We start from the raw sequence: 25956 nt of genomic DNA on the forward strand, positions 1-25956 counted from the left end.
CACCCACAAATAGATTCATACTTGGTTGTCTAATTTGCATGCATGAGTATAGTGCATTCTCCATGCCACTAGCACATATATGCCTCTTTCAAAGTCAGTGCAGGATCCGTATCTGTGCAGGTCTTTAAAAATCCCTTACAAAATTTTACCATAATTTAACTGCAAGAGCCTTCAGGTGGCAAATTCTGCATGCCACTTTTACTTCTTGAAAGTCATTGCTGAATAATAATGACCACTATCAGGAGTTCCAACATCACATAAGAGAATCCATTTGTTAGTTATTTTAATGTCAGTTAGCTGGCTGTGAGTGAGCCTGGCTACACGTCTCCAACCTGCTTGGTGCCTGGAATTTGCCATCGGTCACCTTTAGCAGCGATGGCAACCTTAGACCAAAGGACAGAATCAGAACTAAACCGAACCAACCCAGATGGTATCGCAGAAAGAGCTGGACTCTGCTGCTTTCCAGAATGAATGCTTCCCTAAGATACACCGAACTGTGACAGCCTGACCCATTCGGGCATGGGCATGGGGGCAGGGGGGCAGGGGGCGCCACTTTCCCTGCTAAGGCTGGAATTGTTGGAAACCCAAACAACTTTCAGCGCCAAGGGGGCAAATGCCTGAATCTGAAAAGGAACCAAAAGAAATTGTACCAGAGAAAGGAGACAGGGATGGAAGACCAGTTCCCAGAGCATCTCTCTCTGTCAACAAGCACTGAGTGTCTTTATTACTAGAATATGCAGAAACCCGTGGGAATCGCTGTATCTTTTTTTTTTTTTTCTTTCTTTCTTTCCCTTAACTCTTTTCTTGCCAGTCCTTCCCTGGCCTGTTGAACTGACTCGGTGAGGGAGGAGGTGGTCTCATCCAGAAGCCACTCAGTGGAAGGCCTCACGAGCTGCACTCCTCACAGTGACAGGAGAGGATGTACCGGTAGGTGGCCGTGAGCCGCATGCCCCCCGAACAGCGCAGGCGCAGTGCCTTCAACTTGGAGGTCTGAGGCCGGCAGCAGTGACAGGAGGAGCGGAAAGGCTGCTTGAGGACAGTGCTGAAGGACACCAAGGGCTCAGAGCGTGACGCCTGGCTGCAGTGCCCCTCGCACCTGGCCAGAAGCACCATCTGGGGAGAGAAGAGACAGGGTTACCCTGTGGGGAGACCAAAACCTCAACCAGGTCCCACGGCACCCTAACACTCTTTGCCGACTTCCAGTGGTTTAGACCAGTGGTTCTCAACCCTGGTTGCACCTTAGAATCACCTGGCAAACTTAGTTTTAAAGCATTGACACCCAGGGGGTGCCTGGGTGGCTCAGTGGATTGAGCCACAGACTCTTGGTTTTGGCTCAGGTCATGTTCACAGGGTTGCAGGATAGATCCTTGCCTCAGGGTCTATGCTCAGTGGGGAGGCTGCTTGAGATTCTTTCTTCTTCTTTTTTTTTTTTTTCTTTTTTTTTTAAAGATTTTTATTTATTTATTTGAGAGAGAGACAGTGAGAGAGAGCATGAGTGAGGAGAAGGTCAGAGAGAGAAACAGACTCCCCGCGGAGCCGGGAGCCCGATGCGGGACTCGATCCCGGAATCCAGGATCATGACCCGAGCCGAAGGCAGTCGTCCAACCAACTGAGCCACCCAGGCGTCCCGAGATTCTTTCTTCTTCTCCCTCTGCCCCACCCCCTGCTCATTGTCTCTCTCTCTCTCTCTCTCTCTCTCTCTCCCTTTCTCTCAAAGAAATAAATTTAAAAAATAATAAAGCTTGGGCTGAAGTAAGAGAGGCTGTGTGTTCTTTATAGTGGCTTTTAATGTGGCTATAGTAAATGGACTTCTTTTAGAATCGGATGCAAATTACCAAGGTTATCCCCAGAACAATGGACATAGGCAAACACTTAGTGTTTGCCTCCAGCTTAAGGGGGTGGAGCAGAGGCTCATTTCTGTCTCCCATACATACATCTGGGTTTCCTGGGAGTGGCAGTTATGGGTAGGGGAGGGGGGCAGCTTGATTATGAATTAAAAGAAGGCCACCAAAAAACATGAAATCTTGGGGCACCTGGGTGGCTCAGTCATTAAGTGTCTGCCTTCGGCTCAAGTCATGATGCCAGAGTCCTGAAATGAAACCCCATATTGGGCTCCCTGCTCAGTGGGGAGCCTGCTTCTCCTTCTCCCACTTCTCCTGCTTGTGTTTCCTCTCTCGTTCTCTCTCTCTCTCTCATCCAAATAAATAAATAAATAAATAAATCTTAAAAAAAGAAAATATTTTTTAAAAACTGAAATCTTGCCATTTGCAATGATGTGGATGGAACTAGAGGGTATTACTCTAAGTGAAAGAAGACAATCAAAGAAAGACAATTATCATACAATCTCACTGGTACCAGGAATTTGAGAAACAAGACAAAAGATCATAGGGGAAGGGAGGGGAAAATGAAACAAGATGAAACCAGAGAGGGAGACAAACCATAAGAGACTCTTAATCTTAGGAAACTGAGGGTTGCTGGAGGGGAGGGGAGGGAGGGATGGGGTTGCTGGGTGATGGACACTAGGGAGGGTATGTGCTATGGTGAGCGCTATGAATTGTGTAAGACTGATGAATCCCAGACCTATACCCGTGAAACAAATAACACATGATATGTTAATTAAAATAATAATAATTAAAAGAATTAAAAGAAGGAAGTGGTCTACTCATCTTTCTTAAAGGAAGACAAGATGACTTCTGGTCATTATAGGTTATTGACATCATTATCAAAGAAGATGTTGGGATGAATCCAAAGATAGGATATGAGATACCAGGAGGAACCAGCAAGGTTTGGTGAAGTTGGAGTAAGACCTACCGATTTATTTTCTTTGAAAGATCGCAGAGGTAGAGAGAAAATGGCAACTATGAACTGTTTCGAATTTGTCAAGGCTTCAGTGCTATCCTGCCCGCTCTTTATGTGGACAGGCAAAACACACATGATCTGAAATAGCTTTTGAGAGATTATGCCATAGATCAGTAGTACGTGGGCCAGTCCTCTGCGCCTACTCCTTCCGTCTAATGAGAAGGAGCCCAAGGTCTTCCCCAGCCCCTTCTCGCTATACCTGCCGGTTTATGAGAAGAGCTCCCTGACAGCTCACTTCAAAGTACTGTTAAATGTGCCATCTCTAATGTGGGCCATCAGATTAAGCAATATTCAAAGGTCACCTCTCCAAATGAAATCTTTAGAGATCCAGCTTCAGTCCAGATGAATATAGTGAACCTGTGTCAACACACTTAATTCCAAGAGGCACAGACATGGTGGTGTATCTCACCAAAATGACACACACGCAGATGACCCGGATGTAGACCTGGAATGACCTGGCAGTTAGCACAGCCCGTAAAGTGACTGAGTCAGTGATGCTGGGCCATTTGTAGAAGGAATGACCTGATCGTGATTTCACTAAGCATTTTCAGGGTCTCAATCTCCACCTTCAGCTCATTCACTGAAGACCCTGGGGCCACCTCCAATGGGTCCCTCTATCTCTGGAGCTGGACTTTTGGGGCAAAGAGAATGCACATACATGTACATACAATAAACACATTCAGGGCACCTGGGTGGCTCAGTTGGTTAAGCCTCTGCCTTCAGCTCAGGTCACGATCTCAGGGTCCTGGGATCAAGTCCAGCATTGGGCTCTCTGCTCGGCAGGGAGCCTGCTTCCTCCTCTCTGCCTGCCTCTCTGCCTACTTGTCATCTCTCTCTGTCAAATAAATAAATAAATTCTAAAAAAAACCCAACCAAACAAACAAGCACAAACAAACCACATTCAGTGGCTGCCTGATGCCTTTGGACTCAAGTCCAAAATCCTGAATTGGTATTAAGATCCTCCATGACTTGGATTTCACATCTTTCCAGTCTTACTTATAACTGTTCTCATTTTTGTCACCCACTCCATTGCAACTGTTCTAGTTCTCATTACTCCCTATTCTAATCAAGCTCAATCACTTAAAACTTATGGAACTGCCCTGAATTTCCCTGCCTCTTACCTTTGCTCATGTCTTTCCCCCTCTCAGGAATGCCCTTTCCTCCTAGCTCTGCTTAATGAAATCCCAACTATCCTCCATTGTCAAGTTCTTCTCCTCTAAGAAGAGACTATGAGATAATTGTAGGACCTGTGGCATTCTCAACACACATGCAAATCTCCTCTCTGGGAGATTTCCAGGCTACAGATCCCATCTCAAACCTGAAAGTGACATAAAAATCTAGCTCTGATTTGTAAATGTGTGTTGGAGGGCTACAGCAGGGAGTTTGGGAGGGAAGATCTAGAAATGAGTGCCGTTAAGGAATGGAAGGGATAAATATCTGCTTTCCAGATTCACTCTTGATATTCCATCCTTTAGCCCCTGTTTTACTCCCTCACGTATTTTACAGATTTAATGAACATCTTCTCACCTCTTCCAGACCAAAGCTTCTCAGACTCTAACACGCATGTAAATCAGTTGGGGAACTTGTTAAAATGCAGATCGTGTGTGAGTAGTTCCAGGTGATGCCAGAGCTGCCTTTGTCACAAGACTCTGGTTGATGTCAGTACCGCTAAGGCCCGCACATTGATTAGTAAGGCTCCAGACCTGTTCAAGTCTGAGAGGTTCTGCTCTAGGTTCATCACTAGATAGGGATCATTTAGTAAATAATAACGGCAGCTGATATTTATTGAGTGCTCGCAACATTTAATCTCATTTAATCCTCATAACAATCTGATACTAAAGGTCCTCTTTTAATCTGTACTATTATTACAGAAGAGGAAGCAGAGGTTTTAGAGAGTTAAACTAACCTGCTCAAACTCACGTATCTGGTACAAGGCAAGGCTGGAATCAAACCCAGTTCTGCCTAAAGCCAAGCCCCAGGCCTGAATCCCTAGTATATCCTGCTTCCTGATATGAAAATGTTTTCCTGAAGCAGGAGCCAACTCACACCCTTCTCCAACCTACTTTGACTTACCTCTGGGAACCCTAACCATACCATAACCATAGAAATCTGACCTTTTCCTTATGAACTCCTTGGGATACATACATCATCACCACCCCCAAGCTTCTGCAGAGCTAAGTCTTGAAAGAGCACTCCTGAATGATAAGTCCTCCACTGTCAAGATCTCCCCCAGGTGCCTCCCCCAGTGATCCAGACACTACCAGAAACTCCCAGAAACTCCTTGTATGGTACCACACAGTGTCTAACTCCTTAACCGAGTCATCAAACATCAGTTCGCCTTCAAACATCAGTTCACCTGCCAAAACCCAGTCTGTGGTCAACGTACGTTCCTCCTGCCTGAGTGACCTGGTGGGGCCTTACTAACATGGGAAGGCTTCTCTGCATTTGGCCTTGTACTTAACTGCTCATAATGGACTTCTCACAGCTCAGGTGGGTGACAGATACCTGTTATCTGCTTTGGGTCCAGTTTAGTTTTTGCTCTCTTAGGTTTCCCCAAGCAAGTGGCCCGATGCCAGGAAGTTAGGCAACTTCTCCAGAAATCCCTTGGTATCCCCCCAACCTTAGAGTCACTGGCCTCCAGTGGGATACGAAAGTCAGTTCCTTCTAGTACAAACAGAACTGCGGGGTTCAGAGATTGCTCAGGGATGGGCTCCTTCATGTTCTAATCTTTTTCCATGTGCGGAAGCTAAGAAAAATGAAAGGACCTTGGGTGATCATAAAAGAATGGTAATGATGTTCATATAGAACACGTATTGGGGCATTTACTAGGCTCCAGGCTCTGTGCCAAGCCCTTCATATGCAACCTGATTCTTAACAGCTATGTCAAAAGGTGAACTTTCCCCATTTCACAGATGAAGACATGAAAAGGCAGAGGGTGAGTCACCAGCCTGAGGTCCCTTCATTATCCAAAGGCAGGCCAAGATTCTGACCTGAGACAGCTTGATTTCTGAGCCCTCAGTCCTAACCATGACTGTCAGCCTCGATCCTCCTAAGTTGCCCAAGCTGGTCATGAGCAAGTTCAGGCTATTGTGAAGGTTAGAGCCAGCTGTGATTCCTGGATGTTGACCAAAGATTAAACCCGGTGACCCCAGGCTGCTGCTCCCCCTGGTGACCTACCATACTTCTTAGGCAGTTATGTCTTCTGCTACAATATACAGCTATCTTCTGAGTGAGAGAAAACCCAAACACAGATGGTTTTCATCACTCCTTGCTGAAAGATTCTTACCACTGCCAAAGCCACTTTCTTCCTCCGTCATGGGGGACTCCTACAAATTCCTGGCACAGGCAATGAATGACTAGCTGTCTCCGTGGGTATCAGAATAAAGACCCAGAACAAAGACTTTGCACACAGAACATCCTATCCTAGAATGGGAGTTTGGCCATTTTACTTCATTTAAATGAGCAACGGTCTTTTGACTTTTTCTCGGCAGTCAACACTATGTACCCTTTATCCTTCCGGTGGCACCCATTCCTTCCTTCCCCAGCACCCTCAATAAATGACCATTTAGCTCATCTTCAGGGCACCCGGGTCAACCCCCAAAAGGTCTGTGCCAGTCTCAGGGCATCAGCAAAATTGCACCAGAGGAATGAAGCAGCAAGGGGACAGATGGACTCTGGTCCGTCGGTCTGGTCACAACTCAAACCGACACGAAGCTTTTGTACATAGAACATTTCCACTCCCTCTATCTCCCATTTACTTACAGGCATTATGAGGGCAAAGACTTGGTCTTTTCCCCCCTATTTTTGCCAGCCACAGGGCCTGCACCTTAAATAAATTAATTAATTAAATAAATTAAATTAAATAAATTCGTTCCTTAAAGGAAAAAAGTGATCTCTCCCCAGTAGTTAATTGTGTTAGAATTTCAATGCTCCTGACACTTCTACCATACTATGAGCTTTGTCAGCAGCCCTAGGAGAGGCTCGTGGATCTTAACAGCTTCCCCTTCAAATCCTCTGGGAAGTTCTCCAGGCTTTATCCCGTGAACTGTCCTCCTCCTTGGCCCTTTGGAGTTCAGATGACCCTAAACCCTGGTTCCATGTCCCTGAGGGACCACCATCTCCCTCCCCCATTCCTCGCCCAACTCAGATTTCACAGGCCTGCCTTATTAGCTCCCTTTCCCAGCCCCCATCCCTGAAAACTCCTCCTTGGCTTACATCCAGAACTTGTCTCCTCCCCCGCTTCCTGCTCCCTCCACTCACCTGGGAAGGGAGGTCAAGGCAGCAAGCTCTGTTTCTCTTCTACTGTTCTCTGCCCACTCTTAACACCCAGCAGGATGGCTTACATTTACTTTGCCCTTCGGCACGCGTCCCCCACAGCTGCCAGATCTCTGTGTTTAACAACAACCGTGATGAGGTTCATTTTCCTAATCCTTTCATGATCTACGAGATCCCAACCGTTATTGAGGTCTCTGTGGTGACTGAAATAGAAAGTGAGTCTGAGCACCTGTCCTGTTTATAGCTTCATCATCAAGATGATAATGTCACTCATTAATGTCTATTATATGACAGATGCCATGCTGAACGCCTTACAGATATCATCACCAATACCCATAACCCCACCTTTAGATACACAGCATTCACCCCATTTTACAGAGGAATAAATGGAGGCACCAAAGACTCATTTCACTTCTCCTGAAGTCACCCTTTCGACACATCGTTTAGCTGCAATGTGAAACCAGGTCTCTCTCACTTCGAAGTCTGAGATGCCTCAGTTGCCTTAAAGGTTCTCCAGACAGCTTGTTTTCACGAACCACTGGCCTTTTGCCTGTTTGCTGTACAGCTTTTACTCACTCAGAACTTCAGGGAAGATTGTCAATGAACCTGCCACTCCCGGGATCTCTTGTACCCAGTCCTAGGAGGTGTCACTGCTGAAAACCACCGGGTGCAGCCTAATCTCCGGTCACATGACCTCCTTGGTGGACCGCTGTGGCCAATCATTTCCGCCTGACTCCATCTCATCCCTCTCCCGAATTGCTAAGCAATGGGTGACAGGCCCCTGGAACTCAAGGCTAGGGGGAGCAGACAGTATCATGGGAGGCTCCCACAGAACAGTCACAAAAATTCCTATTTTCTAGAAACATTGTTGAGTAAAAGTCATTACTTCCAGTGGATCCGAAGTTGAGGCTGGGCTTCCTAATAGTGGCTTCTGCATTCTACCGGCATTTCTCCAAAATGAAGATCCAAGTAGTTGAAAGATAAATGACTTGAGGCAAACGTTGCCACTCCTGGACTAAATGAGCAATCATACTGAATACATTTTTAGCATTCAGTTTTCCCCACCGGTAAAATGGGGCTGCTAATGCCTTCCAAGACAGGTTTGTCGGCAATAATTAGATCCTATATTATGAGATGCCTGACACATATTAGGTGTTCAAGCAGATGTCTTCCCTCCCCTGAGCCTGGGTCACACTCTCCCGGACACCTGTCTTCCCAAGGCCAGACACTGGGTGAATGTAAGTCGGGAAGCGTTAACCACAGACAGACAAATGTTAGGCATGTGTCTAGTAAACAACAGCCTTTGAACATCATGTGGAGGGAAACTTTTTGCAGAGAGGAAAGATCGACCCTGGTCTCCTCATTGTAAAATCCCTTGTTGGCTGTCTCCTAGACACGGGCTAAATGTTTTATCTCGAGTCCGTAAAGAACAATTTCGTTAATGAGACTCATTAGAAAGAAGACCAGCCTGAGTCTGTGAGAGTCAAGAATTATGGATTATTTAAAAATGAAAAACAGTTTTTGTTCTTGGATACATAGAGAAAATCGAATCCAGAAAAGGTCTGGGTAGTTGAAATTCTGCCAGGCTTCTTAAGGCCAAGAAAGAAAGGTTTATAATTATAAGCACCATTTACATAAAACTATTGCTATATTTGAGATCATTTGGGCTGTTAAAAAACAGATTGTTCCCATGAAATTATAAACGTTTCTGCTACTATCACAATTTTGTGCCATTTACCATGGCATTCTGGAAGGAACGTACATGAGCAAAGGTAGATTAAAGTCTGTTTCTAGGAGTCGCACTCAAGCCCTGTTGAGTTTGTTGGGCTCGAGTTAACGAGGTCTCTTCTCTGACCTGCCCTTAACTGGTGCGATCACTGCTAAGATGTTCTTCCAACATTTCACCAAATCTCTCTGGATTGTGTTTAGTTTTTAGAGATGTTCCTATTTCCTTATTCCTTCCTATCATCACCCTGGCATTTTCCTTGAAATAATTTTAATAACCCCCACTTTTGTTAAAGAATCATGATTACGGAGAACAGCTCAACAGAGGGAGAAATCATGCACAGAGTAAAAACCACCAAATACTAGTGCTATCTGTATGCGGAGGGGAGGAGAAACTAATAATTGCTCAAGCCCACAATATCTGAGCAATCACAGTGGTAAAAACATGTCCCGTCTTTCCCCCCACCTTCCCTTTGCTTTAGTGTTTTGTTTTGTTTTTTGTATTTTTTGTTTTGCCTAAGAAGGGATTGCAGTCTTACAAAAATTTAAGTTTATCTCTTTACTCCTTTTTTTAGTTCCACAAGTACAAATAAGAGCCAGAAAGTTTTTAAATGGAAAGTCCCTATTTTTTCCCACAGTCCTAGATCTTATTAATATAATGGTTAAAATGATTTAACTCAAATTCGGATTCCCCCAAACTAAAACAAGCCATTATCATTGAGTTGTAATCAGAGAAGTGATGGAAATTTTCAAGGCAGACAGAAGTCATCATGTTTGTAAATGGAGGGTAGAGACATTAACTTATATGGTCTTAATTCTAGTGGCTGATATTACAAAAACTTCTTAATTATACCGGTAATTTAAAAAATACTTGCTGTCTGAGAATGCTTAAGTGGTTTTGGTCTCAGAACTAGAGTGAAAAATCTCTGAGGTTGGGCTAAACACACTCTTATTTACCAAATGTGGGCAAATTTCTTTCATGTGACTGGGGGCAGTGACAGTCGTGAGATTCTCATTCTGAGTCTATCCTTCCGCTACTATGGGCCTTCCTTCTGGGTGGTCCCGGTGGCCGGCCACTCTCGGCCTTTGAAGCATGGTATTCCTACGCACGCCTTGTCCCAACACTGAGACATCCCTCACATAGGTTGCCTGCCCAAAAAACATACAACCTACTCCAAACAAGAGCGATTTGGATAATCCTTGTAAAAATGGGAAATGATCCACTTGCCATGTATCTTTTGAAATCATTTTAACGTAAGCATGGCAGGTGGAGAAAGGCTTGGACCACAAGGTCAGCGAGCAGCTATTCCAACAGGATTCTCTTTGAAGAGCCCCCCACCCCACCTCAGCAAGTACATTTTACTGCTCAGTCGTATTTCTGGCATCTGCTTCCTCTTTACTGCTGGTGGAGGTAGCAGGAGTCACGAGAACCTGTAGACACCACTTTTCTATCTCAATAAAGAACACTACTGCTGCTAAATTTCACAGCCAAGGAAGAAACACACCTGCCTCATCTTGTGTAGAGCGACAATTGCATGATGAGAACCTTCCAGTCTTTCCTATTGACTTTGAGTAGCCTGAAAAGAGAGAAGCTGTCTGGGATTATGTACATGGTCAATCAGGCAGCTTTACTGACAAAGGTTCAAAGCCTGCTGGGAGACCCTGAGAGCAAGATTCTCCCTCAAGCCCCACGGGGCCAGCCGGAGAGCTCAGGTCTGGACTACGATCATAGTTCTCCATCCCTTGACAAAGGAACGTGGTCTTCTCTCCTGTCTCTGCGAAGTAGCGCTAACGTGCGCAGACATCAGGATCTTACCTTCGAGCTACACTTGTACAATGGGTGACTGATAGAATCAACATAGTGATGCCTCATGCAGCGTAGAGGGTCCGAGTCCATCATGAAGGAGCTGTCCGTTTTGCTGTCCGTATCTCCCATTAGCGCCAGCAGGGAGAGCATAGAAAAGGATGCAGCTAGTACATGATTTCTCATTGTTGTAAGGAAAAACTTCGGAGAAGGGACAGCAGAGGGAGGCAGAGGACTAGGAATGGGAAATGCCTTCGCCTCCTAGGATCCAGTCCCTTTCGAGCAAAGGGCAGGATCCGGCTGAAGCTTTCTGGTTGTCATTGTCCTTTGTAGGCCTCCCGAGTCTTGTCTTACTCTTTCCACTTGCAATCCATCATCGCGAGATCTGCTGCACAGCTGGAATGAAAACAGAAATTATTTTCCCTGGGGAACATTTACCCAGAAAAACGAGTGGAACCCAGGGGGTATGGAGTAGAATTTTTCCACGTCATTTTGAATGACAGCGGTTGGTTTCTCGAGCGCCGTTAGCATAGTCCATCGCCCATTCTAACCCGCTCCCTCCCCCAGAGCTTATTTGTAACCATTCAGAGGTGGACACCGTGGTTTAGTGGAAGCACATGTTGACTTTAATTGCCAGAGTCCATGTTTCGAGGAGCAAGAAGAGTTGGAACTCATGGTAAAGATTAGACATGTGGTTCTGGCCCCAGCACAACTGCATTGGGTGGTCTCATCTTTATCCCTGGCTTGGCAGTGGGGGAGGGTCTATTCAGTTTCTCAATGATCTCTGGTGTCAACATCAGCTCACAGGGCCAGAAAACAGACAGGTCAGCGCTAATGAACACAAGCCACATCCCACGGGAAAGAGGTATATTTTCCATTTCCAAGTCCATTACCCACCCACCCACCTACTTTTCCACTAGGGCTCATCCTGCTCTAGGCTCATCCTGTTTTTGGTGTAAGCCCCGTGCCCCCCAGCATCAGTGGCAAACAGCATCTGAAATACACATTATGCTAACTGGCCTCCAGTGTGATTAAAGCAACACGTACGTATTCGCCAAAGAGTCACACATTTCGGCAGAGCCTTATAGCCTGAGCACACGGCCTAATTTGAAAAAGGAAGTGGTGGTTAGAGCAAAGACTTACCAGTAAAATGGGATCAGGGCCGATAGGGGCCTGGAAATCTGCTTTGTTCTTTTAACCATATGCATCTTGGACAAAGCGGAGAGCGCTGCGCATCACCTCACCAACCCTCCTAAGCCTGGCCAACGTGGGTGCTTTTTATCACACCAGAAGACAGAGTGTCACAAATATTTTCAAACATTTATGACAACTGCGGAGACCTGTCATTGCATCCCAAACAAAAGGAAGATAATAATTAAAGCCTCAGAAAAAAGTTTTGAAAGTATTTCAGGTAAGAGTTTGTTCTGTTCATTGTACAACATTTTTTTTTTAAATTTCCTACTCATGGATGGTCCAAATAAACAGGGCAAAGTATTAATAAGATCAAGATTAGAAGTTCAAGTCCAGGGGTGCCTGGGTGGCTCAGTCAATTAAGCATCTAACTTCAACTAAGGTCCTGATCTCAGGGTCCTGGGATAGAGCCCCGAGTCTGGGTCCCTTCTCGGCAGGGAGCTTGGTTCTCCCTCTCCCTCTGCAGACCCCCTGCTTGTGCTCCTGCACACTCTCTCTCTTAAATAAATAACTTCTTTTTAAAAATTAAAAATAAGGGTGACTGAGTGGCTCAGTCGGTTAAGCATCTGCCTTCCACTCAGGTCATGTCCCGGGCTGAAGCCCCAAGTTGGGCTCCCTGCTCGGCGGGGAGTCGGCTTCTCCCTCTCCCTCTGCATACCCTGCCCCTCTCAAATAAATAAAATCTTAAAAAGAAGAAGGAGGAGGCGGAGGAGAAGAAGTTCAAGTCCATATAAATCAATTAGTTTGGTTCCAATAGAATGGCCCCAGACCCACTTAACCTCAGTTAGCTTTCTTGTGAGTGTGGGGCAGGGGATCCTAGACTGAAAATGGAGTGTGGCAAAGGGCCGTTTCAGACAAGAGCATCCCTGGCAATGGGAAAATCTCAGCGCATATGTGTCAGAGAAATCCTATAAATTGCAGGACCAGCAGGGACCAGTAATGAGGAGACCCACTTGGTCTCAAGCCCTGCCCTTGAGTAACTGGGAGACCTGGCTCACGGCATTTAAACAGGTGTGGCCCCAGTTTCCTCACCTGTAGAATAAGAAAAATGGAAAAGATGGAGTCTGTAGTGCCCTCTTGCCCTAAAATGACACCGCCTGGTACTTACGGATCCAGTCACCACCATCTCCATAGGCAGAAGATAATCCTGAAGTTAAGAGCGTATTTTCATACAACTCTGCACCACTTTCCCTCATGAACATGCTAATTGCAGCATCTCATTGAAATTGATCAAACCTGAGCTAAAGCTCCGAATTGGCAAGAGATGCCAAAGAGTATTTTTTGTTTTCTCTTCAGCTGCATATCACACTGAAACTCACCAAGATTTCAACTCAAAGAGCCAGAGCTTTCTTGGATTCAATGTTCAGAGGCTGCCGTATTACTGACCATTTCCTGAGTTTCAATATGACTATGTTATCCCAAGTGGTTATCTGACTCTTTGAAGCCTTAATTAGTCTCAGAAAAGGAATTTATTAGATTTCTTCTTTCACCACTCCAGTCTATCGATATTTCCCCCAGGAGTCAATGGCAAAGGGATGAAGGGAAAAGTAGACATTCCAGTCCTGGCCCTCCCTCTCCCCTTCAGAGCCATGACCAGGAGGTATGGTTAAATGAAAGAAGCAAATGAAAAGAAAACATACAGCTTGATGGCAAAAATAAGCAACAACAATCAATAACAAGACCCTATATATGTGAATGTTTAGACCCAGATAGTCCATCTCTGAGAATTATCCTACATGTGCGATCTCACTAGCATGTGATTAATTAGTTCGGCATTGGTCATCACAGCATAAAATTGGAAACCGCACAAAATACCCATCTCTATTACACAACACTCATACCCTGGAATACTATGCAACTGTATAAAGAAGGGTGCAGAAACTCTACTGATGTGTGCTATACCAGGAAGGGTAAGAACATATATTTGTGTTCATTGATATTTACACAGAGAAGCTCTGGAAGGTTATTCGAGAAGCTACACAATTAGTTATGGACAGGTATGGGAGAAAGACTTTCACTGTATACATACATTTGAATTTGTAAATTTCTGAATTTGTGAATGTATTACCTGTCTAAAACTTCATTTAAAAAATGTGTACTTTCTGGGACGCCTACGTGGCTCAATCGGTTAAGCGGCGGCTTTCGGTTCAGGTCATGATCCTGGGGTCCTTGGATCAAGTCTCGTGTCAGGCTCCTTGCTCAGCAGGGAGCCTGCTTCTTCCTCTGCCTGCTGCTCCCCGCCCCCGACCCCCACTTGTGCATTATGTGCTTTCTCTCTGACAAATAAATAAATAGAATCTTAAAAAAAAATTGTACTTTCTCTTTCCAAACTTGGCTTAAAAATACTAATTAAATTAATGGATGTTGAATGTTTGTGCCAGTTTGAGTATTTTAGTAATATTATATTTTTATTTCTTACAAATTTTGGAAGACATGCTAGTTAGTCTTTTCTCAGTCTTCCTAGTGGATCATTTAATTCTTAAGCGGTACTGCCACCTAGTAGCGACATCTTGAATTGCAAGCACAGTTGAATTTTTTTTTTCTTGAAAGTTGAATAAAAGTTTTGCAGACAAGTGTTGTGAAGCGTATAATGATAAAGAGACAGTTAATGTCACACAAAATATAACTTTATTATCTGATCTTCTCTTTAAAGATGATAAGCTGAACCCAGATGTAGTAATAAAGATAAAGTAGAAAAACATGTCAGAGAAAATGCTGCTTGACTGCTAATAAGAAATACACTTTTCAGGTCAACACACTCACAAAGCATGGTACTTTTGTTCAGTTTTTATATTAAACTCTGAAATAATTCAAGCAACGATGTAAACAGACCACAGAACTCACTGAACTCTCAAAACATAAAGGTAAAATTCTTGCCACTTAACTTTGGGATTTTCACCCAAAGTGTTCACATCATATGAAGAAAGAAATAAGCATAATGCTCGAAAACCGAGTGGCATGAAGTCAGATTCGTCTGAACTTGGTGTTGGTGGGGTGTGCCCGGATGAGAAGTGCACGGCGCTGAGAGCAACACTCACAAAAAGGAGAATCAAAATGAAGGAAATTCCCATCACTTGAGATCCGATTTATGACAGCCTAGGGGTATCGTCTTGTCTTGTCAGAGCTTCGGGCATGTTCCTCAAAATTAAATTAATTCCCATTTGCTTTCATTTTTTTTAAAGCCACGGATCATAAAAACCAAGCACTGCCCATCAAGACTTAGAAACTCGGCCCAGCCAGTGATGGTCTGACTAAGAAAGCAACTCACTTGCTGAACTTGGGAGCTCCGGGGCTGCTCCATGCTCTGGGTACAGCCTCTGAGACATGGACTTGGCGGATGTACAGAGCCCACATTCTCATAGCTCCGATGTGGAGCCTCTGCCGGCAGGAGAGGCACGTAGGCCGGCGTGCCCGACTTTGGAGCTACCCTCCAAACGATACCAGTGGAAAAGAACAACTGGTGCCCAGATTTCCCCACCTGTCATCCTCAGGGAAATAATATAGCAGAGCTCACAGCGGGCTCAGCCTCCTGGGTGAGAGATGGTGTTGTGTCCACAGAGCAGCTCACTCTTGGGCTGACCTTCTGCCTGGCAGAGGGTAAAGTGCTGGTTTCACGCAAGTTATTCCAGCAACAGGCTAAGACCAGGGGTATGTGCCAAGAATGGCCTTATTCTTGCCCCGCTTGCCAGGCAAGGGAGGGTGGAGCTTTGGTATCCGGATTCCCACTCTGGGCTGTTTTCAGTATTAATACATGCACGTAATGCCTCCCATGGCTTCTTTCTACAGATATTTATTGAACACATATTCCGTAAGCATTTACTAAGTGTCTCCTTTTGCTCTAGCAGATAACAGTTAAGGGTCAGCAGGGAAAAAAATAAGTCCTGTTCTAATGCCTTCTTCTAGCTCACCGCATCTACAAGCAAAGAGTCTTGGCCTGTTGTTTCCTGGGTGACTTTTTTGGACCCAAGGGTAAACTCCCTCACCACCTAATTCATATCCAACATGCACTGCATCATTTCTAAGAAGATCAAGTTCAGCAGATAAAATATCATGACTTTGGAATGGTGTCAGCGTCACAGACAAGAGTGATTTGATATTTACTCTCATTTCAGACAATCATATCAGGCCTGAGTCAGGTAGAGAGGGCAGAACCAAGAGCCTCTCTCCAAGGAATCGCCAAAAATAAAAATCAAAGGTTTAAGTGTGGAAGAAAGCTCGCCACTAGATAACGCTTCACACGAGGCTTAGGAAAGAAAGAATTCTAGGTCTAATCAGAGAGTGTGAAGTGCTAAGTAGCCCCTTCTCAGGAACTCAAAGAATTCCTATTGGATCTAGTCAGCTAGATGCCTTGGAGAATAAGTCAGATGCCTCTTCCCAAGGCACTTAATTTATAAACTGTAAACAGCATGTTGGATTTTATCAAGCATCCCATGTGCTCAACGAATTGTTTTTGATATTATTCCTCTCTGGCTGCACATCAGTGGCAGCCCAGGACCTAAGCCTGGGCTGACCTGGAGGCAGCAATACCAAGGCTGGGAGCCACAAGGTCACTAGAGAGACTACGGCTCCTGCCCCTGTCAGCTCACGGTGTCCATTCTCCAATCAGAGGTGGCCATGCCTGCCCCCGCAGTGCCACCTAAGCAGGGAGAGAAGGTGACATCTTTGCAATTCAACAGTAGTCCTCCAATCTACAGGGCTCTGTGCTCCCCCAGCCTGCATTACTAGCCAAGCATGGTCAGACTCAGCAGTGGTGGAGATGGAGGAAGAAAAGCGATGGGGGTTGGGGGTGGGGGTGGGGGGAAGGAAGCAAGAGGGCAGGAGAAATACAGCCCAGGAGAGAAGCACTAAATCACAACCCCAGAGTAAATAAGGGTGCAAAAAAGAAGAACTGGGAACAGAAGAAATTTCTGAGAATGGGCCAATGTCAATTGCTCCTCCTGTGTGTGTGTCCTTGGATTAAATAGTTTTACTGTCTTGGGAGGGACTGGTGTGGGAGGACTTGACCTTGAGACTTGACTGAAACTTCAAATCTTGATTTTCGGGACATCCAGAAGAACCTCTCATTGTTATTCAAACTCTCCCTTACCTACAGCTTTGACCTCTTCTTCCCCAAACCCATGTCCAACCCATGCTAAGTGTCATGTGTCCCAGTGTTTTGCACTCATTGGTCAGAAAATAGTAGATAATTATTATACTGCATTCTGAAACCTGAAGAACATTTTACTATTGCCTGCTCTACTGGAAGGACGGCTGATCTGAGGAGTCTCGAGCTCTGAGCCCTACCCTTCCCATCATTGGCTATGCCATCTTGAGCAAGTCCCTTGCCTTCTCTGGGACTCTGTTTTCCCATCTACAAAATGAACAGATTGGTCCAGATGCTTGTGTGGTTCTCCCCATTTCTGACATTCTCTAGCTCTCTCCTACCTTCTCAGAGGACGGCACCTGCTTTGGGGCTTCATTTTCCGTGAAGCAATACTACAGAAAGGGTTCCTTTCTTCCTCAGGAAGTTAATGACTGCAGAAAAGTCCAAACAAATCATCATGTGGTGCCTGAAGCAAAACCGAAGGTCAAGCCGTAACAATCTGCCCTTTTGATGAAGCCATATTGGTGGCCTGAAATAAAAAGAGCCCTTAATAACCAATTGACTCAGTGCCTGAAGGTACCAAATATAGTTATAAATTAAGAATATGCTGTTGATAATAAGGAGTGGCTGGCGAAGATATTTATGCAGTCCCTGTGACTCTTAGAACTGTCTTAAAGTTCTTTCCAGTCTTCACCACTTGGGGAGAGGACAAAGGCTAATAGTGAGCAGTCATGGTAGAAGTAGACATCTTTCTTTTGATGATAGTGATATAAGCGGAATTTAGCCCTCCTGAATCTTCCCCATGAGTGACCTTAATTCTAAACCGAGTTTGAGCCACAGATCCTCAACCCCTAGCAGGGCCATCGGCGACACTCTGGTTCAGGATAGAAGAGGAAGATTGGTTAGAAGAGTTGTCTCCTCTGCAGGTGCGGAATAGATAAGGTCCCAGTTGTCAAGAGCAAGGCACTCTGCTTACAAACTTACAAACTTACAGATGTTTCTGTAAAACATCTACAGAACCTTTGTGCTAAGGGAGGTACATTCCAGAAGCCCTAGGTGGGGACTTGGGTCTATAAGAGTTGCTTATTGGTTATAGTTATGGCTCTTGGATCTAGTGCTGGGCTTCTATGGGGTTCTATAGTTGCTAAGGAAAGACTCACTCTGAGTTCCTCATGCTTGACTTTTAGAGTACAAAACCTTGCATAAATTGGAAGTGATGAAGTCTGATTACCCATGTGCCGAAAAGCATGAGACGGTTCAAGTCTTTTCCTCTGGGGCTTTGGATTATTTCTGTAAGCCTACCATTCCACTATGAGCTGTGACTGATATGGTGATGAGCTGTCAGAAAATGCTTAGCGGTGGTCTTTCTGCGGTGCCGCAAATCAAGGACAGCCCTAAGCAGGGAGTCCCTCTCCATCCTTCCATCAACAGGGAATGAAAACAGGATGATGGGAAGCCATAACGGAAGTAACAGAGAAGAAGGAAGAAAGATGTGTTTATGTTCAAAATCTGCCACTGCCCTTCTACTGCATTCAAATGGCCCCATTTCAGAAAGGGAAGGTTCCCTTCATTTTACCCAGTCTTTCCCAGGAAGGGGGTCTCACATCACAGATGAGACACATTTCTACCACTTACCTTTGGAAAGGAAGCAGGGGAGTTTTGAGATACCCACTCAGCCCAGGGACTCAGTCTGCCCTCCCATCCCCGCCAAAGCATGAATGTATTCTCTCCCTGTGAAAAAGAAAAGGTAGCCAGGTGTTCTGGGGGCCCTGCTGCTGAAGCCACTTGATATTTTCTCTGCCCCTGGACTGCAGGCTCGGGTATGGCCTTAGGAGAAGAGAGGTGACTAGTGTCAGTTCAAGGAACAGGCTTCCTCTCACCCTGGGGCCAAATGAGTATGTTGGCTTTTCTTCAAAGTGTCCAGCAAAGTGTTTCCAAAGCTGCATTTGAATATCCTCAGCCGCAACAGCATTTTGGAATGGTGGGTAGTGATCTCACCTAACAGCTGTAGGGCCCTTAGTTAGAAATGGGGCATAAACAATGGAACCAACTCAGCCTCTATTCAATTCATCTTTTCTGCCCAACTGTGGAAGTTGAATACTGAATTCAATCCCATTGCAATCCAGAAGACTTGGGGATTCAGACTTCTGTCAAAGGGGCACGGTTAAAATAAAATCGTGTAGAAATACGTTTCTCTGTATTGCTCATAATTCTGAACGTATTGGGCTGTTGGTCTCCTGTCCGCGTTTCTGCTTCGCTTAAACTCCGCACACTACGGCTACATTGTTGGATTGTTGGTTCTCCTCTCACCATTCCATTCTGCTGCCCTTGGACTTCAAACCTCAAAAGAAAAAGTTAAATCCTGAAAAGGACTAATTTCCCATCCTCTGGAGGAAAAATCACAGAAATGTATCAAATCCTGAACCATCACCTCCTGTTTAAAAAGGAAATTGGACTTTGATTCTTCACATCCATTTTAGGCATGTAGATGCCTACACTTTACTTGGAGCAGAGGAGAGGGGGATGCTTTTTTCCTGGAGGAGTTGACCTCCTTTTCTAATGCCAAGTAAAGAAGGCAACTTCAGGGTTCAAATCCTCCTCCCTGGGAGAGAGCAGGTGAAATGAAGGGAAGCTTCCCTTCTTGAAAGTGGGCTATTTGAAAATTTGTGGCAGCAGATTTGGAACATCAAAAATAGTCCTTCCTTCTTCTCTTTTGTCATTTCTCCCGTGACCTATTTGTATTCCCTATTGGTGGCAGGATGGAAGGGGACTCCCTGTTTAGAGCTATTGTTGGTTTGTGACACTGCAGAAAGGTTATCCCTGAGCATTTTCTGACAGCTCATCAACTTTCTTGTATGTATTAACCTGTTGCCCTTTCATTTTTTAGAGGATATTACAACTGGTTGGACCACAGCTTAAAAGGAGAAGCTGGGATTGAGCCAGGCCTTGGAAGAGAGAAAATGGTCTGAAAAATTCTTAGCTTTTGGTAGAAACAAAGGAAAAAAAAAAAAAAAAGAAACATACATCAATGGCAAATCTAATAGAACCAAGTTTAAAGCTACTAGTCAACGTTCAAGTGCAGATCTTGACATGAGGGTGAAAAGGACCTCCAACTGGATGAATTCCTGAGTATAAGCACTGGGGCTATATTGTGGACTGAAGTTACCCATTCTTTGAATTTTCTGAGTCAGCACTGTCTCCAACAAAAAAGCATTTGTTCCAGGCCATGAACCCCATCCAGGGTGTTAACGTTCTGACCATTGAGAATGGGTCTAGGGGGGTGTGACTTCTCAGCCTTGTAGGCTCAGCCGTCAGACTCTGAGACCCTCTGATAGAGGGGACAGTAAGCACGACTGGTCCCAAGCAAACTCTTGCCAGACACGCGGGAAGAAAGCTTTGCAGATGTGAGGACAGCTGGCGGCACACAGAATACCATCGGCCCAGTCTCCCTCAAAAACTCGAATGTGCAGCAAGCAAACCTGCACCGCGGAGCCGGCTCCCCCTTTACCTACCAGCCTCTCCCCGCACCCCGCCCCCCGCACACACATGGGGGTCGCGGAAGGATTCCGCATCTTTTGCGGCCGCGGTGCTCAGACACACAAGTTCATGGTTGCTGATCCGACGGGTGAGGAGTGGGTGCTACCGGCTGGAACGGTGCCACTGGCAGGGCAGACAGGAAAATAGGAATGCTCTTAATGTCCTCCCAAAGAAAACCTTTGACGGACAAAAGAGTGGTTGTATTTTTACCCTCTCCCTTCATGCTGCCAGGCGTCTTTAAATAGATCCTCTAGCCTAGGGACTTGTATGGAATAATTCATATTAAAACCCAAGAAGTGGCAGAGGAGGGGAGTTGGTTCTTTTCTTCTCTTTCTTTCCTTTCTCCACTCCCCCCCCCCCCGCCCGCCCCCGCCCTTGTCAAGTGAACAGGAAAAGACTCATTTTAATTCAGCTGTGTTAAATTTCTCCTTCTGGGTCTTTTAATGAACTTTAGCTAATTCGGAAAAGACGACGAAAACCCCCAGGAGAAGAAAAGGGATAGGAAGCGGCATTGTAGATGGCTCTTTGATACCTTTTGGTCCCAAGGACATGAGCGGCATCTTTTAATGATACCGCACAGAGCGGGTGACCCCAGGCTCTTAAATGGGAAGGTCTAACGGAGAAGTCCCAGTGCCTTCCATTAGCAACTCCTAAACCAATGGGCTGTTCTGCTGTTGAGAGAAAGAAAAAAAGGGAAGAAAAAGTCTTCCCCAGTTTTCCGGCCCCACACATTTGTACTTGGGCTCCGGCTAGGATCCGTTTTCTCCCGTCTCCCTCTCTCCCCAAATGGGTTTCCAAAAGACCTTCAGGCCCCAGTTAGCCAAATTCAAAACCCCGTCTGTCCTTCTTTTTCCTTGGGAAGGGAAGGATGTGGGAAGGATGGAGAAAGGGGGCGGAACAGGGCCTGAGGATCCGGGGAGCTTTGCAGCAAGCCACTTGTCTCTCCCCTGAAACAGAGAATAACCACATTTCTCTTAATGTAGGCCGAAGGGTTTCCAGGCGTTCCCAGAGCTCTGCTACCCCCAGCCCTGCGCTGGAGACGCGCGGGTCACTGTGATGGTATGCTCTCGTCCCTGCCAACCCGGGTCACCCCAGCCCTGCCCTGAAGGGCAGCCGAGCCATGTGGCTGCTCCTCTCTGTGAGTGGGTTCAGGCTCAGGCTCCAGAAAGCCCCCCGATCCTCTCAGCCCCGGCAGAGCCGCTGCCAAGAATGACATCCTGAGATTACTATGAAGATGGGGAGACCTCACGGGCCACTCTCCCCAGATGGAGCGGGACCCAGGCTGTCTGGAAAACAGGCAGAGCAAAGAGCGAGCTCACAATGGAAGGAGCTCAGGCACGGGGTGGGGGGGGGGAGTGGTGGAAAGCCAAAGAAAATAAAAGCCACATGCCACCCAGGAAGATTCCAGGGCAGGCGGGAAGGAGGTGGCGGAGGAAGGACTTGCCGGGAGTGAGTACCCAGACATGGCACTGCCAGTCTCACTGGATTCTTTTCTGAATTAGATTATGCGAAAGAAAGCGGGGAAATATATAGCCGGCCAGCTGTTCAAAGGCTTACAACCTTGCTTTTATTGTCCGGGTAAGTTGGTGAGGTGGGGCATCAGAGGAATTCCAAACATACCATCCCAGACAAATTTTAATATGTTCCCCAGTGTCATACACGAAGAGGAAATGACAGCTGATCACAGCCAAGGCAGGCCACAGCGATCAGGGCCCTGGAGCTCACCCATCCTCCCTTGGCCCAGCTACCAGCCTCCGCCCTAGTACTTCTATCTGTCCACCTGCCTCCCCATCCCTTCTGCCCTTACTGGCCCTGCTGGGTTTGGGGGGTGGTGGGGGCTGGACAACGTAGCAGGAGCTGACGTTCATGGGAAGAGGTGAGGTCGGCCTTCAAGGCCGCTGGCCAAGAAGCAGAGGCTGGCTAGGGTGAGTCAGGCACCCCAGGGAGTCAGAGGCATTTTAATCCAACCACGGGGGATTATCTGCTGATAAGGGCTGAATCAAGGACTCTGGTGATGCTGTCTTCAGGGTTCCCTCCCCCCCACCACCAACACCCCCAGTAACCTACCCAAGCCAGAAAACACAAGCCTTCGTTATTTGAAAGCAACCCTGTGTGTGGCTTTGATGGGGACCTGGGTTTTAGGGAACGACTTCCGGCATCTTCTTCCCAGGGGCCCCTTGAATTCAAGCCAGACCCAGAGGTCACTGGTTTGGATCCTGGGGGCGGTTCAAGTAAGTGGTGGGAGCCAGTGATAGCATCTTGCTCTGTGCATGTTTCTAATTCAGTGATTCATCCAGTGGCCCTGATGTCAGCTGCTGAGTGTAGGTGACTCACAGCCATCCCTGATAGAGATAGCACGTGGTCCTTTCCCAAGTGTGCTCAAGGGAACAGAGAAAGGATAAACTGCCCTTTTTCCAGGCTTCCTCTACCCAGGAGGGAAAGATCCGGGCTATGCTAGCTGTGAGTGATGTGTACCCAAGATTCGGTGATAAAGGCCTCAGGGGAACCCCTTCGTCACAAATGGAAAGAAAACCCACTGATAAGCGACAGTCATTGCAAATAAATCGGGGTCTCAGCAGATATTTGAAATGGGCCTTTGTAACAAGGCAGTCATGGACCCGTTTAGCCATTGGCAAAGTCCGTGTCAGTCCCCAAATCTGACTGGAGATAGCATACAGACTGCGAACTGGGCCTTGGGACAATGCCTCAGTCACCTTCGCATCCAGCAGGACTAGCATCATTTCTTAAAAGGTTGATGGCATGAATAATTCACTAGTAAGAATAATAGCGCTTGAATTGTAAGTCCTTCAAGTACAGTAGAAATTGCTGGCCACCATCAGTGGCTAGGCTGCCGAGAAATTCACATTTTTCAAGGGCCCAGGAAAATAAATGAGTTGGAAATTGTTAAATGTATTGAAAAATGATTTATTTTCCCCTTGACAGCATCATTGGAACTCGAATTAAGATTGAAAACTCCACAGGCATATTTCCATCTGGGGGTGTCAGCTGCTTGGTACACAGAGGGTCAAGAAGTCCTCCACCAAGTTCCCCCTTTACCTGAACCAAATATATCTTAAAGCAAATGATGCAAAACTTGGCGTTCTGGGTTCAGACACTCTCGTAAAATGATCTAAGTAACAGTACCAGAATATTGCTTTGACTCAGCCCACTGCTTTGTTAACAGCAGGAGTTTAAAAAAAAAAAAAAAAGTCACTGCAAAATTGCATAGCAATAGAACCCATAGTATCTTTTCGGGCTTTCTCAAATCGTGAATATCCCAGGGCTGTAAATTAACTCTTTCAAAAGCTGGGTTTTCACTCAACAATGCCCTTTAGGCTAGTTATTAAAGGAGATCAGGAAGGTTCCCCCATAAGCCACGTTCCCGCTCCACAGTGAAATCTGGTCAAGAAGACCCTCAAGTTTAATTTCGGAAACCAGACCGCTGAGAAGAAAATGGGCCGATATTTGCATTTGGTCTAAAGGCCCCCTTGAGAAGCATTCTGCAGCTCCCCAGCCCCCCATTCGTTGACACCCACAGCCCACACTGCATTTTAGGCGTCTCTACGTTTTCAAACGCACTGGGGATTTAATATCCTGTGTTGGAGCAATTTGCCGATGCCAGGTCCTTGTCATTAAAATACACTATTATTAGAAATGAGACATTTCGCAGCATCCGTATCTGTTATCAATGACAATTACAAAGGACAGAAAGTGGACTCCCGTCTTGACAAAGTGCTTCCTTTCCTGCACCTGAATCTCAGTGGAGAAGGGAGTCAACTCTTCCACGCAGGTTTATCTGGGCTTCTGAATTACAATGAGCCTCAGTTACAGGGCGTTCCGAGTCATTAACATTCTGTACACAAACTTCCCGTCCCCTAAGAAAGAGTTTTGCCCAGGCCTCCTACAGCCCAATTGTTAAAGAGAGAACTTGCATTCAGGAGCGTGAAAGAACCCCCACCCCCCCACCCTGCCCGAATATTCCTCAGGTGTTCGTAGGAGTCATTCCTACAGGTCCCCATCTCTGCGCCGGTGGGAGCATCCTTTCTCGGTCACCGTTTGGACAGTGTGGCAATAAGGCCAAGGCAAACAGCATGCATTTCCTCGGACTTTTTGCCCAATCAAAATCCTATAGTAAACCCATCCTCCTCTCTCCCCAGTGCTCCTGCCTGCGTCTATGGAAGTGAAGTCCTTGCACATTGGAAGGAGAGTGCAAAGGAACAGGATTCCTGCAAAGCGTGATACAGAAAGCTAGAAATAAATGTTGCCTATTGTTTGAAGTCATTCTAAGCACTCCGGCGGAGCCCTGGCAGGAGATCAGCAGCATACAGAAGTAGTAATAAAAGTAAACAGTGCGCTTTTAAACTCTCAGGATTGCCCGCGTTCATAGTGCCCCCATTGTAACAGGGATGGGGGCAGTGGGGAAGAAACTGGGGCTTCGGGAATCCATGTCGTCCAATGCTGCTTCCCAGTCTTCCTTTCACCGGGTCAAATAGAAGAACCATTACAAAGTTACATTGAACTACGCAGAGAGTTTGAAAATGAAATCCCTTTCGGACAAACCCAAAGGGATTTTCCAGCCTCTCCGTGAGGCTCCCCTGCTCTGTCACAGACTTCAAAGACCCGTTCGTTTAAAAAAAAAAAAAAAAGAAAAAAAAAAGAAACCCACAAAGCTAGCACACTACCGATTAATGCAAATTCAATTAATGCAAATTTAAGTGGTATTTAAAGGTTGTCTCTTTGTCTGAGAGGAGGATGAAATGCTCGGTTTGGAAAGAAGTAATTTCCTAGGCAAGCCGTCAGCGCTTGTTTTCCTGCTTACCTTTGGGGGGAAACGCAGGGCTCCTTTCTTCTCAGACTTTTCTGAGAGCTAGAAAGAGGTCCTGTTACTTCCAAATGCTTTTGTTCTTCTGTCCCTCTGTCACATGGCTTGCCTTTTATATTTGCAACACACAAAAGTTAGGACTGTTGTTTAAGCGACACAGGGAGAGAGAGAGAGGGAGAGGGAGAGGGAGAGAGAGAGAGAGAGAATGTCAAATGGAAAAGTGCCATTGCAGTCATATATCAATCAGGCGTGCGGCCGCAGCAGCGCTCTAGCAAATGGGAATGCCAGGGAAATGTGAGGCGCTCCTTATCGGGGACTCAGCCACTGCCCACCGCTCGGCTCCCTTCCACGGAGCATCTTACGATGGGAACAGCATAGAGGAACAAGGGCAAGGGCAAGGAAGTTCCCTTTCTTTCTTTCTTGGGAAATAATAAGAGGCTAAATGAATATTCTGGGTTTAATTCTTTGGCAAGCATGCCATCGAGATGGGCAGTCCGCGGTGAAGACGCATAGTTTGGGAAACATAGAGACAGTGGCATTCTGTTTCACGATTCCGCAGCTGCCTGAGATGAAGCTGAAATTTTAAGGAAGGGGGAGAAAGATGGGGGTCAGAACGGCTTCGCAGGCTATACCGCTGAGGCAAGTGCAAAACGCTGCCCT

General features: G+C 46.1%; 1 protein-coding gene across 1 annotated transcript; it reads right to left on the bottom strand.

Moving 5' to 3' along the window:
* Window positions 1-782: 782 nt before the first annotated feature.
* NDP (norrin cystine knot growth factor NDP) lies at window positions 783-25712 on the bottom strand. The gene is made up of 3 exons (XM_032842509.1): window positions 25294-25712; window positions 10676-11059; window positions 783-1113 (listed from the first exon to the last, which is right to left on the bottom strand). Exons 2-3 carry the CDS (start codon window positions 10847-10849, stop codon window positions 886-888), a joined length of 402 nt encoding a protein of 133 aa, XP_032698400.1. The 5' UTR covers window positions 10850-11059; window positions 25294-25712; the 3' UTR covers window positions 783-885.
* Window positions 25713-25956: the final 244 nt, after the last annotated feature.

Source organism: Lontra canadensis, unplaced genomic scaffold (genome assembly GCF_010015895.1).
Source record: "Lontra canadensis isolate GAN:19392208 unplaced genomic scaffold, GSC_riverotter_1.0 scaffold131, whole genome shotgun sequence".
In the NCBI taxonomy this organism is placed as follows: Eukaryota; Metazoa; Chordata; class Mammalia; order Carnivora; family Mustelidae; genus Lontra; species Lontra canadensis.